Here is a 17,559-nt window from a genome sequence, read left to right on the forward strand (position 1 = left end):
GACACCACCTCATGTAGAAGTCCTCGATGGAGTGGTCTGCTTCCAGCGATGGCGTAGGCTAAGTTAACCCGCTGGAGTTTTTTTCTTGTTCTGAGAGTTGACACCTCCATACCAGACAGTGATGTAACCAGCCAGAATGCTCTCTATGGTACACCTGTAGAAGTTTATGAGAGTCTTCGGTGACATACTGAATCTGCTCAGACACCTCACAAAGTATAGCTACTGGCAAGCCTTCTTTGTGACTGCATCAACATGGAGGCTTCAGGACAGATCCTCGGAGATGTTAACACCTAGGATTTTGAACTTCTTGACCCGCTCCACTACTGAGCCCTCGATGAGGACTGGATCATGTTCCCCTGACTTTCTCCTGGTCCACAATCATTTCCTTGATTTACTGAGCGCAAGGTTTTTGTCATTACACAATTCAACGAGCTGATCTATCTCCCTCCTGTCCACTTCCTCATTGCCATTTGTGATTCTGCTGACAACTGTGGTGTCATCCACAAACTTGTAGATGGGATTGGAATTGTATCTGGCCACACAGTGATGGGTGTATAACGAGTAGAGCAGTGGGCTAAGCACACATCCTTGGGGATAATGTGTTGATAATGTGTTGATAATCAGTGAGGAGAAGATGTTGTTTCCAATTTGTACTGACTGTGATTTTCTGATGAGAAATTCAAGGATCCAGTTGCAGAGTAGGGTACAGAGGCCCAGAGTTTGTAGCTTCTTGACCAGCACTGAGGGAATAATGGTATTGAAGGCCGAGCTGTAGTCAGTGAAGAGCAGCCATATGTATAAATTGCTGTTTTTGAGGTGATCCAGAGCGGAGTGCAGAGCCAGCGATATTGCATCTGCTGTGGAGCAATTGTGACATTAGTCGAATTGCAGTCGGTCCAGATCTTTACTTGGGTAAGTATTAATTCTGGCATTTCATTTCAGTAGAAGTAAGTGCTACTGGGCAGTAGTCGTTGAGCCAGCTCACTGTACACTTCTTGGGTTCCGGGATGATTGATGCCCTTTTAAAGCAGGTGGGAAACTCTAACAGCCGCAATAAAAGGTTGAAAATGTCAGTGAAGATTCCAGCTAGTTGGTTGGCACAAATTTTCTGTACCCTGCAGGTACACTGTCAGGGTCTGCTGTCTTACGAGGGTTTATCATCTTGAATGATGTTCTAATGTGTCCTCAGAGACAGATATCACAGGGTCCTCAGCTATTTCAGGGATTCTAGTAGGCACTTTGGTTATTTTTCTCAAAACGGGCATAGAAGGTGTTTAGCTCATCGGCTAGTGAAGTATCACATTCATCTATAATGTTCACCCTCGCTTTGCAGGCTGTAATGACCTCCTCTCCCTGCCATAGCTGGTGTATTTCCTCTGGAAATGTGGCTTTGCTTTAGCAATGGCCTTTTGCAGGTCATACCTGGACTTCTTGTAAAGATTTCAATCCCCTGCCTTAAACACCCTTGTTCTCGCCCTCAGCAGGTTGCAAATTTTATGATTCATTCAGGTTTTCTGGTTAGGGTATTTGTGCATGGATGCACACTCTTCCATGTAGGTCTTGGTGAAGTTTGTATCACCTGTTGCATATTCATTCAAGTCTGTGGATGTTCTTGAATATGTTCCTGTCCACTGATTCAAAGCAGTCCTGCAAACTCTCGTCTGCCTCCTTCAACTACAGTTTGCCATCTTCACCACTGGTGCTGTGGTCTTCAGTCTATGCTTGTACGCCAGGAGTAGAAGTACAGCCAGTTGATCAGACCTACCGAAGTGCTGTTGTGGTATGGCTCAGTATGGATTCTTCTCATTGTTGTAGCAATTAACTCACTGTTGTAGCAATGAAACCATAAGACATAGGAGCATAATTAGGCCATATGGTCTGTCGCATCTACTCTGCCATTCATATCATCGCTGTTGGTTTTCATCTCAACCCCATTCTCCTGAGTTCTCCCCATAAACATTGATGCCTTTAGTAATCAGGACCTATCAAACTCTGCTTTAAACATACCCAATCACTTGGTTTCCACAAATTCACCACTGTCTGTCTGAAAAAAAATCTCATCTCTTTCGACAGGGTCATCCTTTTATTCTGAGGCTGTACACCCCATAGAACATAGAACACTACTGCACAGTACAGGCCCATTGGCCCTCGATGTTTGCCGAGCCATATATCCCAAACAAAAACTAAACCCTCCATATCCCATAATCTTCCATTTTCCTTCACACATGTGCCTGTCTAATAGTCTATTAAATGTCCCTAATGTTTCAGCCTCCACCACCATTCCAGGCACCCACAACTCTGTGAAAACAAAAACTTGCATAGTCCTAGACTCGCTTGTCTACTTGAAGCATCTTCTCCACATCCACTCTATGTAGCCCTTTCAATATTTAGTATGTTTTTCTGTTTAATTAGAACAACTCCACCTTGCTTGCTCTCTTCACTTAATTGAAGACTTGTATCCATGAACCACTTGAGGACAATTGTCTTTCTTTCTTAACAGAGGACTTGACATCTTTCCAAAAGATTAGTGCCAGAACTGAAATCTAACTATAAATTTATAAGAAAAAATATTGTATATTTTGATGTATAAGTCTACCAGCAGATAGGTTGACCCACCATTTTTAGCCTCATTTTAATGGTTTTGTTATATCTAGCGTATAAGTCGACGCATATTTTTGGAACTGTCCGGGCCTTCCAGCAACAACCCAATTTTTTTTTTAAAAGCCCCCCAATCTCAAGTAACAAAGCTGTAAACTAAGTAAGTTAAAAAAAAATGGCCAAAGACGCACAGAGCTCGAGTGGCGATATCGTTCGGCTGGTGGGAGCATGAACCTTGGCCTACCAGGCAGAATCGGCGACGGTAACCTCAGGGTCCCAGGTAGGACCAGTAATGATGATGCCCTGCAGTGGGGAGGTGTTGGGGAGCAGTGGGGAGGTGCTTCCAGCATCGACTTTTATGCTGGGGTACAAATCAACCTCCCTTCCCCCTTTTGAGATTTTTTTTTAAGGTTTCATGACTTGATTTATAAGCCAAGTATAATAATTTCCTTACTTCTGCTGCCAATGACCTTGCATGCTTTTGAACAACTTTCTCAGCTTGACTGTACTCTCTCTACATTCTTTTCAATATTTTATATAAGCTTGTATTATTTCTCTTATTTTTCCTAACAAACTATATCTATTCACAGTTCTCTGCTTACGTTGTGCCTTCCACATGCTGGCAGGTTTCAACAGTGTAGGTTTGTCCTCCTTGAGTTCATTACCCTTCACATAAGTGTAAGTATGTTGTAGGTCTGTGATCTACACACTCTGAAGGAAGAGAGTTTATTGGAAATAAATATATTTTACGGCATGGGTTCTCCAAGTAGTTTTATAATCTTCACATTGCTTTCACATCTTTACCTTATTTGAAAATGGGATTAACCAACAGAATGAACTGTCTTGGAATTAATGAGATAAGATTAGAAAAATGCTGCAGTTTTCCAAATGTTCACAATCTGAATAGCTATAGACCAGTACAACATGGATCTATTTATAGTCTTCGGACTACACTTGCCTCTGAGATGAGTATGGAGGACTATTTGCTTTGGAGGAGGCAGTCTTCCCCTTTAAGTAACCAATAAAATATTACATGGCTTAAATTGGTCAATTGAGTCCAAATAATTAAACAAGTGATTTTCCACAAGTTTAAAAATAGTGAGAAGTTTCCACCATAGCTTTAATAAAATCAAAGGTGCAGTTGTTCCAGTTGAAGATACATTACAAAAAAAAATGTAATTCTTGAATCCACCTCTCTCCTTCATAACTGGAATGTTGAAACACTTGTTATAAATATGCATCCAATTTATTGTGGACATAGCACTAACATTATAAAACTTATCCAGGCGTTCAAATCTCCACAAAAATCATGTGTTTTTAATAGTGATCCTGCCTATTCAGACTGATAAAAATCAAGGTCAAGATGAGCTATTTGCTTGTATATCTCTTAACTTGCAAACATCAATATAGGGTCAGTTTCGAGAACACCCGCACTCCATACAGTGATGACAATTTTGCATTAACATTGGAGTAATGCATTGAATCCAGATAGCAATGGACATATTTCTTCAAGAATTTTATGACTTTGGTGAAAATATATTTAAAATTAATTCAAAAATTGCTTCTTTGGTGATGTAAAGTGTTATATGTCCAGAAAATTATTAATGTTAGTGCATTGTAATCTAGCTACAAATTTCATTCCTTTGACAAGCAAATTTTGAAGGGAAAGTAAAATATATTAGTGCGACTAGAAACACATTTAGCATAGCAAAGCAGGGCTGAATTTCTCAACAAAATACATCAAATGTAATTGGTGAGTTAAAACAGAAAAATAATTTTATTGCTGTTTCATTAGAGTTGAGTGTAGACTCAGTGCATAATCAGGAAGAGATACATCATGGTCATAGGTCTTTCTGGCCCATGAGCCTCTGCCACCCAATTACAACCATGTGACCAATTAACCTTCTAACCTATTCATCTTTAGAACATGGAAAGCAACCTACCTGGTTACAAGACTATACCAACTCCTTACATCAGTGGTGGATTTGAACCTAGGTCACTGTAGCTGTAATAGTTGCTATCATGGTGCCACATCTAAGGTAACATTTCTGCCATGATACATAATTAGATCTGGGTCATAAGGAACTGGACAATTTATCCTGTAAAACTAGGATTCTTTTCTTTCGCTCAATGGCAGAGTTACCGGGGGTCAATGATGGCGGATAGTTCCCATCATGTATCTCTCAAAATAGTGAGAATTTTCCACCATAGCTTTAATAAAATCAAAGGTGCAGTTGTTCCAGTTGAAGATACATTACAAAAAAAAAAGGTAATTCTTGAATCCACCTCTCTCCTTCGTAACTGGAATGTTGAACCACTTGTTATAAAGATTCTTTTCATTGTCAATTAGTTATAATATTGAAGGAAATAATTAAGAGGAAACTACTTTTGGGTAAAATACTTTGCATATTTATGATCTTACTGCCCTGGTAGGATTAATTGGATTGGCTCTCAACTGCCTTGTGGTGAGCAAACATTTTGAATTAGACTTTGGCAAGAAGCCACTCAAGTGATGTCAACAATGATTCCTTCAGTTAGCAGCCCTATTATGTTAGCAGGGATCAGTCTAAATCCCAATTCTAAGCAGTTGGGATGGCTTTTTACATTCAGCACCAGCTGGTTAATATTGGGTATGCAGAGGGTGCAACTATTAAAATGATTTATGAACCCAGTGTCTGGACTGCAAATCATAACCCACAATGGATGAGCTTCTGAGAATCTTTGGAAATATAACACTGAAAATTCTGCATCAGCAAATAAAACATGACAACAATCTGAATGTAGCAAATGGTCTCAAAATATTTCTCAGGACCAAGTAACACCAAGGAGCATCGAGAGAGAACAGATCAGATGGTCAAGAGAGCGACTTAAAAGAAGGCGTGGAGAAACAAAATTTTAGAGCAGTGAGTCTTGGCAGCTCAGATTATGCCAGAGCATGGAAGAGCAATCGAGTTCCAGGGTGACAAAATGGGCAGAACTGGAGGTGTGCGGTTATCTCAGCAGGTTGTCACATTGGGAGAGATTAAAAGAAGAATAAGGATACAAAATGAAGAGACATTTGAATAATTATGATTTTTATCTATGCTATGAATTGGCCACATAATTATTAAGATTTCAGTTACCACTCTTCCAGTAGCCAAAAACTAAACCTTCATCTGGTTATAGGGGCCTATAAATTTATCCGCAAAGGATCAGTTTTCAGGTGCTAACCGGCACAATGGATGCCAGCAGCAGCTATGGGCTGTGGGGTACATTAACTGCAGGAACTCACCGCAGTCTTTAAAATCAAGAATGATCAATGTAAAGTAGAATCTGGCAGATTTTGCACCAACCAACAGCAAATCTTTCATATTTGTGTGAATGTTGGAGCTGGGAGTGATGGAGTCCTTTAAGAGAATCAGAGCTGTTTCTTACTGTCTGCACTCACTTACCACCCCGACCACTGATAATACAATTGGAAAGCTATCACCCTGACCCAGCTGAAACTACCCTAACCTGATCATCAATCGCTAACCCTTGCCGCCTTTCTCAATTAATTTGATCTTACCCTCCCATTCCACACCCAGCAGCGTGATCTCTGCACTACCCAATTTTATACCCATTGATCTTGATGCACATAAACACACAGATACACACATTCAGTTGCTCATTATGAATCGCACCAATTAACATTTTTACCAAATGCCACCCAGATCTAAATGCCAATCACCCGAGATCTTCAACCTAATTAACTGCTCTTCGTCAATATGTATAAACTGAGGTCTGCTGCTACATTAGTAATGTTCAGTTCTTTATTAACAACCCCTCAGCATCTTGTAATGAGATACAAGAAATAAGTTCTGAATCCTAACTAACAAGTGTCAGAGCTCAAAAGATATGAGTTTCTTTTACATATTTAATGTGTTGACTTTACTGTCCAGAACATAGTTTTGCATAATGCAATTTGATTAACTCCCAAAAGATGTGTTTTTTTTACATATTTAATGTGTTGACTTTACTGTCCAGAACATAGTTTTGCATAATGCAATTTGATTAACTCCCAAAAGGTATGAGTTTCTTTTACATATTTAATGTGTTGACTTTACTGTCCAGAACATAGTTTTGCATAATGCAATTTGATTAAATCCCATGAATACATTTTATTGTTGGGGTTTATTTGACTGGTTTCTTCTTTTGTCTGCAGGTGTTACTCTTCAATGATCAGAATTATGGCATTCATTATGAATACACAATTCCAATTGAGCCAAGACCAAGAAATCACAGTGCTAAGACCAGTGTGCCTCACTTTATGTGGACTCACTCTGGTTGGGAAGGCTGCGGTGCCATGTGTGGTGGAGGTTGGGAAATGTACTTTTTTTAATATTCTATTTGAAAGTGACACGTGCAAAATAATTTTAGTAGGACAGAAATCTTTGAAAATTCTCCCCCGCCCTTCTACTTTATTTAAGATGATGAGGGTATCCCACTCTACTGTTGGATAGGGATTTACAGACATCCTTGAGTGTTGGTCATTGAACGTGATCATTTGCAGTTAGCTGCAGACCAGTTCAGTGTTCTAACAATAACATCCTTCATAGCACTTGCACAGCCTCTGGATTCTCATGTGTTACTCTCAAGCCCATTTACATGCAAAAAAATGATTCTTTGGGGAAGCATGCAACCCTTGAGAATTTGCTTTCCAAAGGTGGAATTGAACTGTTTTACTGTCACATGAATTGAAATACAGTTAGAAACTTAGTTTTCAACAGTAGTGCTACCTGCTGTATCAGTTGTATTGAGACAGCAGGTAAGTGCAGTAGTGGCAAATATGGAAAGAGTGTAGAAAGTAGTGTCAAAAAGTACAAAAACATGGTGCAGGGAATAGAGAAAAGTATTGTTATAAAAGTGAGTGCAAGGTACTTTTTTTTGGCCAGTGTAAGAGCCTTTCAAGAATCTGATAATAGCATGGAATAAACTATCCTTGAATCTGGATGTTCATACTCTCAAGTACTGGCAGAAGGAAAAATTTAGAGTTAAATGGTTATATGGTAATATGGTTAATGTTTATCTTGCTACCTAAGCAGTATCTTGTCTGTAGTGAGTTCCATTCAGAAATAATCAAAATGCATAAAAGTTTCTTACAAAGCAAAACTATGGCTGAAATAAGTACAAAACAAGAGATGCAGTGTATAATGTGTCATATAGTGCTTCCAATTAAATGAGGGTCAAGCTAGAATTCAGTTGTCTGTAAGCCAATGTATCACATAAGTCTTTGAAATAGGTAGAACACTACTAATGAACCATATTTTCTCTAGCCAGATCAATAGACTGTGCCATTACTAACACATCTTAATTTTTTTTTCGAGGTTTTATATAAATCTCAGATATGAATAAAAGGACATTTTCCTTGCATTAGCCTGTCCAGTTGTGTTTCTGATAGTTGACAATCCATAGGGTGATGCTGGTCAAGGATATGGTAATAGTAATGCTTCTTGTTGGAGATGGTTATGGATGTTTGCGCCATTAATGTTATTTGCCATTTATCAGTCTATGCCAGAATGTTGACCTGGTCTTGTACATGCAGGCATGGATTACTTCAATTTCTAAGGAGTTGCTAATGGAATTGAACATTGTTTAGACTTCAGCAGCTCTCCCCACTTCTGGCCTTATGATGAAAGTAAACCTATTGATGAAGCAACAAAAGATGTTGCGCCTGGGAGACCACCCGAAGGAATTTCTGCAATTTAGTTTGACTTCCAACAACTGCAACCTTCTTGAAGCCTTGTGGGTTAGTCACAATGATCCGCTTGCTCATTTTTGGATCTGAACTTTGAACCCTGCAATGAGATGGAAAATGCTGAAAGCATTCCCAACATAGGAACAATTGAATTTCAACTGCAGAAAATGTTAATTTATACAAAATAAATCAAGGTAATTATCTCAAGATATGGGCATGTTCATTTAATAATATAATTAAGATATGATCTGCACCAACATTTTCTGGAAATATTTACTTTACCATAAAGCCATAAATATCTTTAAAAAGTCTGATTCTTTTAAGTGGAGGATCACAAAAAGCAGGGGGTAATATATTCATAGTAGAACGTTAATTCAAATCATACTGTGCAGAACAAAACTGAAAGAAATAACCCCAAAAACAGAACAGTAGCATCAGAAGAATACTTGAAATAACGTTTAAAATACGTACCAAAAAAAAAATGATCTCTGCCGCTGATTCCCAACACCTCCCATCCGCTGCCGCCATTTCCCGACTATGGTCCCCACTCCTGCCCTGGAGCCCAAGTGACTTCTTCGATGCGGATGGTACCATACCCAGTGTTGAGAATGGAGTCGCCATCTCCAACTGCAGCTGATGCTGAGGACCTGGACCCAGCTCTGTTTGACATCTTCCCCCAAAAAGCAAAGATTTTGTTTACTTTTACTGCTATTGTAATCAAACTGGCTCCAACAGAGCATCAGAGCCCTACATGGGTAAGTCAGGTGTTGAATTCTTTTCCACTTGTGGCATCATGTTCATGCTAAAAAAATTGTTCAGTTTTTGGATCTTTTCGGTTTTCAGAACTTCGGATACAGGGTACTCAACCTGTAGTTGCAAAGGAGACAGGAAAAGTTTCAGTATAAATCAGTTAGTGGAGACCAACACAGCAGTGCAAACTGTCTGTAGTTTCTTGAATAACGATCATAAAATATTGTGCCAAGTGTTTTTGCTGCTGAATCACTTTTTATGTACAGACAAAGCAGATGCCAGTCCAGCACTGACTGTTCTCACATCATAAATACTGTGGCCCACTGCTGAGACCAGATCCATTCATCAACACAGCCTCCAAAATGTGAGTCCTAGTTTTACAAATGAGAGATTGGGAAAGATTTCCAGTTTCTGCAATGAGAGAAAAAATTCCCTTTGTTGAACCAAAATCATTGCAATAACAAATTAATGCAAGGGCATTCTGTATAATGAAACTTGTACAAGATAGAGAAGAAATTCTGCAGAGAGCCAAGTTGAGAAAGATTCTTCACAGAATTTCTCAATTGCTAGAGTTGGTAGCATCAAAACTATGTGCTGAAGATAATGGCCATTGACAAAGAGTCGACTTTGCATTTGGAGAGCACCTCATTGGAGGTGGTTACGTGGGACCACTTCCTCTGTGGCAGGTTGCTTGGAGATCCCTTATGATTACTGTGGTGGGATTTACCTTCTTTCATGAAGATGGCCATGACTATTGTGCCCCTGAGATTCTTTTTACTAACAGTGGGACTTGAGGTTGAAAATTTGTGACAGAAGTTTTGTCAAGTTTTAGAACTTCAGCACAGATATCACTTGCTCCCAAGACCTTGATAGTTCTCACTTGGAATAGCACCTTTCAAACTTCAATCCCAGGTGGATGATTGGTCAGACAAGATTTATTTTGTGGGATGAGTCAAAATACAGAATAGCATAGTGTTTGAGAAGATTTTTGAGAAGTTCCTAACATCTTCCAGATAATTCTTTTTTCACGTCGCTCAGGTTATTAATGAGAGCTGACCACGTAGGAACCAATAATAATCTTCTCAACCACAATGCTGTTCTATAGGAGCAGAGTGTCTCTCTATTGATATCTTGGCTGTCATCATAGTTGACCCTTGTGCACTTGGGTCAGAGTGAGTATTGACAATGCTAAAGGATCCATACATATCATGGTTATAAGCATGTCACTGGACCCTCTGCGCTATTTCTAACCATCAATCGGTTCATTAGGTCACAGCGTTTTTTATTGAACCTGGACTTTAAGGTGCTGGTACAGCTGGGTCTTTCCTCTAGAGTTGTGATGGATATTCCAAAAACAAGGAAGCCTTTCAATTGCAGTTAATTCGCTCCTAAATCTTATGGTAATTTTTGTGAAACCAATCCTGATATATTCTGGTAAGGAGGCCAAGAGTCTCTTGATAAATTCTAATTATGGAAGGCTTCAAAGCAGTCCATGCACTTCACAACATCTGTGGCTTGTCAATTGGTCTGCTGGGAACTGCTGTGACTTGTTCCCATTTTCTATGGTTGTGACCAAGTTGTTTGGCATTTATTACATCTTTAGTAACTGACGTATTTCTGATGGACCTGGTGTTGAGAAACTAACAGCAATAATGGCATGATATAGTTTTGAAGAATGCTCTAAGCTTGAATTCCAACTCACCCATTCAGTGTACCCCATTATCTCTTGTACCAGTGGTGTCTTGCATGGCATTCCTTAATGAGTTTTCCTAACATCTTCCAGATAATTCTTTCTTCATGTCTCTCAGGGTGTTAATGAGAGCTGAGCATGTTTTAGCCACATTAAGCTTGGAGTAGAATTAATAAACAGGTGTCAAATGCTTCTTTCTCAAGAAATTATGCCATTGTGACTATTAGACATCTTTGTTTGTGAAAGCTTCATTTAATGGTATTATGTCAGCCATTGGATTTAAAGCATTTGTCTTCAAACTAGTCATTGGTCTTCATCAGTGCGAACATGACAAAGTCAACTATAATAGACCATATCATGACTATAGCACAAATAGTTTAATAAATAACCTGGTTATGGGGAAAAGAGGCGGGTTTTATTTTCAGTTCTAACTGTCCCGTGGTTATGACATGGTTCCATTTCTAAAAGTTGTTCATAACCAGAATTTTTCATAAGCTGAACATAAACAAAAGCAGTGCATTGTGTGATGTGATGTAAAGTGAGTAGGGAATGGAACAGCGTCCGCCATCCATCTTCATTGAGTGAGTGACATGACTCTGCGCTCCTAGCTCCACAACTCAGACCCTGATTGTTGCAGCTCAGGAGATGATGAGGTGGGATGGGGAGAGAAGGCACATGACAATATCCTGTTCTCATCTGCAGAAGATGCCTGCAGCAGACAGCAAATCCATGCCAAACCATCCTGCTGGTTTCGCAAATGTGTCCCTAAATTGAACGTTCGATATCTGCAGATGATTTGTATATATTTTTTGAATGATGATTTTTCACATTTCGAATAACATCAAGAGATATTTTTTAAATCCATTCAAGGCCTTTGCATCACTCAGAACCACATGTGTTCATGGCTGGAAACGGCATTGGCCAGATTTCTCAATATTTTGTAATTCTGTAATGATTGTAGCATTTTATTGTATGTTTCAGACCAGTTACTCTAAGATTATTAACGTCACTGGGTGAAACATCTTTTAATTAACTAAGAGAGTCATTGAACAAGCCATGAAAGTAAAAAAAGAAACAGTGCTACAGTAACTGTCCACAAGTCACTTAATGTAAATTAAATGCTATTCAAAAGCACCATTAAAAAGTGTAATCACCCATTGCTTCATCAAAGTCTTGATGAGCTACATGCAAAGAATTTTCTTTCTACTTTGATTTAATTAAGCTAGTTTGTTTGCATTCTTGTGTGGAGAAATTCAAAATGGTTGAATTCAGATGCTTGAAATCAAAACAAAAGCAGAAAATGTTGAAAGCACCTAGCAGTCAAGCAGCAGCTGTGGAAGAAAAACAGTCAATGCTTCAGGTTTGGCCCATTTAGCAGTATTTTATGTTTATATTTCAGACTTTAAGCACCTGGAGTAGATTTTTTTAAACTACTATCAATCTACCTACTACTGTATATACTATTAACTGTGTTGGACTGAAGATTTAAGTTGAAAAGAACATCTTGCAAAAGGCTCGTCATAGAATGAAAGATTACTTCCATTGGAGTAAATTAAATGTTCTGAATTACTGAAGAACGTGATATTTTCTTCAACCCACTGTCATCCACTGTGATGACCTTCAGTGATATGCATTTAAAACTCTCTTCATGCCATTGCCACCTTCTGTTCACACCTCATGAACTTCCACCACACACGTCCCCCATCAGATGGCAGAACTGCAAGAGCTACTGTAGCAGCAGTGCTGCTGCTGGTCCGGACCCAAGGAGAGTGGGGAGCAGAAGCACAGTGCTCCCGCGGGGTCCATCCACCCAGTCCGATTGCTGACAGCTCTGTACAGGCTTTAAATAGCCTAAAAATGGAGCCGACAATTATTTTATTTTTAAAAAACTGAGTCTACAGGGTCTGCACCCAAGATTGCAGTACCTGTGCTCAGCAACAGCCACTAGGAATTGAATACCCCCCCCACCACATTTGAGAAGTGAAAGCAGAGAAGATGACCCACAGGATGGTGACCATAGTGGAGGCCCAGTGAGAGGTTCTGTCATTGAAGAAATGCACAGGCGGCAGGGCTGTTGAAGACTCGAGGCAAGGAACCTACAAAGGCTGCGGGCTGCTGGCATCTGCGGCCAAGGGATTCACACCAGGCTCCAGACAGCTGGAGATTTGCTTAAGGGACACTAGGTATCAGAAATGGAATGCAAGAGGGTGCCAAGGGCACTGGAGGGTCCTGATTTTGTTTGAAGTTCAGGTCTGAACCTTGGGATTTTGATTGTCTGATCTGGACTCTGTGGCTGCGGGGCTGCAGATGCGCTAAAAGTGAATCCATGGACACTCAGTGATGCTGAGGCAACTCTTCTCTTTCTCTGACTGTAAGAGGCACATCAGGCAATTTCTGCCTATGGCGAATCTATCTGCCTTATGGCAAACAAAAGCAAATTTTGTGTAATATTGCACTATTTTTATTACATGACAATAAATTGAAATTGAATTTAATTTAATTGAATCTCCTACTATACACACCCCACTATCTCCTACTGTACACACCCCATTACCTCCTACTGTACACACCTGGTAAATCTTCTCTGTGCCTTCTCCATAGCTTCCACATCCTTCCAATAATGAGGTGACCAGAACTGAACACAATACTCTAATTGTGGTCTTACCAGAGATTTGTAGAGCTGAAACATGACTGCTCTACTCCTGAACTCAATCCCCTTATTAATGAAGCCAGGATCCCATAGGCCTTCTTAAATATCCTATCAACCTGTGCAGCAACCTTGAGAGATGAATGGATTTGAACCCCAAGGTCCCTCTGTTCATCCAAACCCATAAGTAACCATCCATTAATCCTGTACTCATCCTTCTGGTTTGACCTTTCAAAATGCAACACCTCACACTTATCTGATTGAACTCCATCTGCCATCCTTCTGCCCAACTCTTGTAACTTTTGACAACCTTCAGCTCCATCCACAACTCCTCCAACCTTCGTGTCATCCACAAACTTACTGAACCATCCTTCCACCTCTTCATCCAGGTCATGACTATGAGTAACACATACATAACTGTTCCATTACTGGATCCACAATATTAAATGTATGTGGTACATATATGTAATATTATCAATGAATTGCCAGAGAGTTCTTATTTTCCACGGGAATCCTTGCTCATAAGATAGAACAACTGCTTGAGTCATTCTTAAGCAGCTGTTAAATAGGTTGTCCCCAGACAAATTACTTTGTCACATTTTTATATGATGTTTTGTCTACAGTATTAATGAGAACCCTATTTAACATCTATTCAATTAAGGTGAAAATAAATATCTGAATAACATGTTTCTTTGAAAAGACTGGGAAAACTGTGTGCAAGGAAGTCTTTTTTTTAACAGATATGTTTTAATCCAAAAACATTGGAAATGGCAGCATTGCCAGACCCATGGGGAGGAAGGAGCGGAGATACAGCACTCCCGTGGGTTCTAACCACCTAGACAACTGCTGTCAGCTCCACACTGGCTTTGAATGACCTATTAAATGAGCCGACAGTAGTTTCATTTAAAATCCTACGACCGTGGGGTCTGCACCCAAGATGGTGGCACCTCTGATTAGCAGCTGCCACGAGGGGTTGCAGACTCCAGGGAAGAGAAAGACTGGTGCAGGGCTAGAAAATGGGGGGACCATCCCCAAACTGAGAAGGAGAAGCAAGAGAGATGACCCTTGGGATGGTGACCATAGCGGCGGTCCAGGGAGGGTGCTCTGCAGCTGAAAGAGCAGCACGTGGCAGGCTGCCGGCAACTCGAGGCAAATCCCCACGGAGTCTGTGGCTGCTGGAGATACATGTGCTGTTGGGAGACTTGCGAACTGTTGGAGACTAGCTCGAAACTGGCTTCAGGGTTACTACGTATCAGAACGGTAATGCAAGGCATTTTCAAAGGTGCAGAAGGATTCCTGATCACGTCAGAAGTTCAGATCTGGAGCTCAGAGTGCCAATGTTTGGACTGGACTCTGTGTGTCTGCAGAGGCTGTGAAAGCACTGGAGGTAAAGCTATGGACACTCAGTGACTCTAGGCGGGGGTTGGGGGGGGGGCTCTCTTTTGCTTCTCTTTCTCTGACTGTAAGAGGCGCTTCAGGTAATTTCTGCCGATAGTGAATCTGTCTGCTTTAGAGCAGGCAAAAGCAATTTAATGTAATATGGCACTGTTTTATTACAATGCCAGTAAATTGAATCTTGAATCTAATTTTATTATATACAGAATACAAGTTCCCATCATTGGAGTTAGAACATTTCCCAGCTGATGCAGAGTAATTATTTTATACAGCTCAAGAATGTACATAAATGGAAGAGACTACTGGAAAGTTTATTAAAAAATGTGGATTTTTGATTTTTAGACTGTTTGAATATAAATGCATAGGAAGAATAAACAAAATTTAAAGGACTGTGATCAACTCCAAGTAAATCTACATGTTAAATTGTCTCTTTTGCATTTCTTCACAAAATTACAAATAAACTAACTTCATTAAATTGATAGTATTTAAGAAAATTTCTTTGCATGTTAGCTCACCAACACTTTGATGAAGCAATGGGTGATTAAACTGTCTTTACGGTGCTTTTGAATAGCATTTCTTTTCTATTAAGTAACCTTTGTTGTAGTCAGTTAAAAGGATGTTTCTATGGAAACAAGTACAAGGTCTGTTACTGCAGAAAAAATGGGTAATGCATATTGATTGATGGTGGATTGGCTGTGTAATTACTGCAGCAGTCCAAAACTTTCGTGTTTCTTTAACAGTAATCAAATTCTGTCTAGACTTAAATAACAGCAGATTATTTTCAAATCATCTCCTCCTGGGAACAATAGCTTTTGAAGGACTGTGCAGGCATATTTCATTTCTCTTTGGTATTGTACGTGACAACTTAGTAAAATATTCAAGTTAAGTGTTTTTATGCCAGTTCTGATGTATTATTGCAACTGGCATTTCTCCACAGGCAAGATGCTTGTGCGAGATGTCATAAGTCTTCATATTCCGTATTATTTTGCAGATTTGTAAAAGTGATTAGGAATGGCATTTGTTTCAGCAATCTTACAGGGGAAAAAAAATCCAATTGACATGGCCTTAAAAAGCAAAATTGAAGTTTAATTCTAATCTTTGATAGCACTCTTTGCAATAATGAGGGAAACTCGGGGCAAATAAGACATGCACTCTCCAGTAACTGCCCTAGGATACAGATTTGACCATCCATATAGCCTCCTTCTGTGCTGTTAGATTCCATGATTTTATTCTATTTTGCTGCTTTTATGTCATGTTTGCTACCAAATTGCTGTAGGAAAAATAATGAAAACAGAAAATGCAGAGAAATAGATACTGCCTGACCTGCTGAGCCTTTCCAACATTTTATGTTTTATTTCAGATTTCCAGGGCATTCCGATTTCTGTTTTGGTTCACGAGAAAGACAATCTCAGTTCAGATATTTAGCTCAGTTAGTTGAACTCTGGCAGAGCCATTGAACGTTACGATCAAGATTGACTTGTGAAAATGTAGTAAGAGTCGTCAGAAAGAATTCAGGTTGGAGATATTTGCCGAGTTTGCACTTGAAATGGAACTCCCTATGAGGTATCCCTAATATGAACCTGAAATAAACAAAGCCAGGTTTTACCCAACAGGCTAACTGCATTTCTGGCTTGGATACACCCTTATCCCAAGGCAGCTGCACACTTTTGTCACTTTTGCTTGCATGTATAAATAGGAACATTGCAATTATTCATCATTGTTTTATTTTTCTGGAGAAGCTTCCAAATTCTAATCTGTCAGATCTCTTTTTTTTGCCAGAATAATTTTGTAAGATCATTGTGTTTTGCCATTTAGTTATTGGAAACATGAACGCCTCTGCCTTTGGTCTCCATCAGAAACTTTGTTCCCCAGCCACCAGCTGCATCCCTCTCTGTGTCAACTGTCTGAGGCTGAATAGTATTTGATTCTGTGCTAAGCTACAGGCCATCACTAAGGCTGCTTATTTCCCACTTTTTAAGTATATTTAAACATCTAGACTCCAGCCAAAACACCCATCCCTGACTTTGTTGCACAACTAGACAGCCTCCCTCATTCTACACCTTGTAAAGGTAAGGTAATTCAAATGCCTACAAGCTGGGTCCTAACTCTCACCAAGTTTATGTTATAAATTGTCTGTGAGCCTGCAGACCTTCGGTCTGTCCTAGTGAATGCCTCCATTTTAACATACTCATTCTTGTTTTCCCATCTCCCTTTTACTCCTTCTCTGTGGTTTTCTCAAGACCGACAAGCCTCTGGTTTGTTTGCTGTCTTCCATTTCAGACCTCATCGAAACCCAAAATTTAACATTCACATGGTTGCCAGTTGAGCATTAGTTACCAAGACTCTAAGCTCTGGAATTTCCCTCTTAAATCTCCACCTCCCAACATAGAAACACCAAATCATAATGGCACAGAAGGAAACTGTTCAGCTCATGAAATTACTGCTGCCCTTCTAAAGGGCAGCCCAGTCAGCCCCATTATCCAAAGTATGTAAATATTACTTTCCTTCACATACCCATCCCATCCCCTTTGAATGAAATGAAAGAAGAGCAGTAAGTTCCAAATCATAACCATTATCCCCATAAATGGATCACTCTGCAAATCCACTTCAACTGCCTTTGAAAGATTTATCTGATGACCCTTCTGGTCCCTTGCCAATCTCAGTAATCTTTCATATATTCTATTTCCTCTTCCAAATCTTCCTGAGGCCTGAAATATTTAAAGCTGGTCCCCAGACACCACCAATAACATGTGGGTGTGGGTT

The 17,559-nt window shown here is 39.7% G+C and overlaps 1 protein-coding gene across 1 annotated transcript in view; it reads left to right on the forward strand.

Moving 5' to 3' along the window:
• The window catches only part of LOC138735984 (A disintegrin and metalloproteinase with thrombospondin motifs 19-like), a 377,361-nt gene that overhangs the window by 308,325 nt on the left and 51,477 nt on the right, over positions 1–17,559 (forward strand). Inside the window, exon 18 of the mRNA XM_069885117.1 lies at positions 6,782–6,935. Within this exon, the coding sequence (XP_069741218.1) occupies positions 6,782–6,935 (154 nt within the window). The remainder of the gene's footprint in view (positions 1–6,781; positions 6,936–17,559) is intronic.

Source organism: Narcine bancroftii, chromosome 1, assembly GCF_036971445.1.
Source record: "Narcine bancroftii isolate sNarBan1 chromosome 1, sNarBan1.hap1, whole genome shotgun sequence".
Classification (NCBI taxonomy): domain Eukaryota; kingdom Metazoa; phylum Chordata; class Chondrichthyes; order Torpediniformes; family Narcinidae; genus Narcine; species Narcine bancroftii.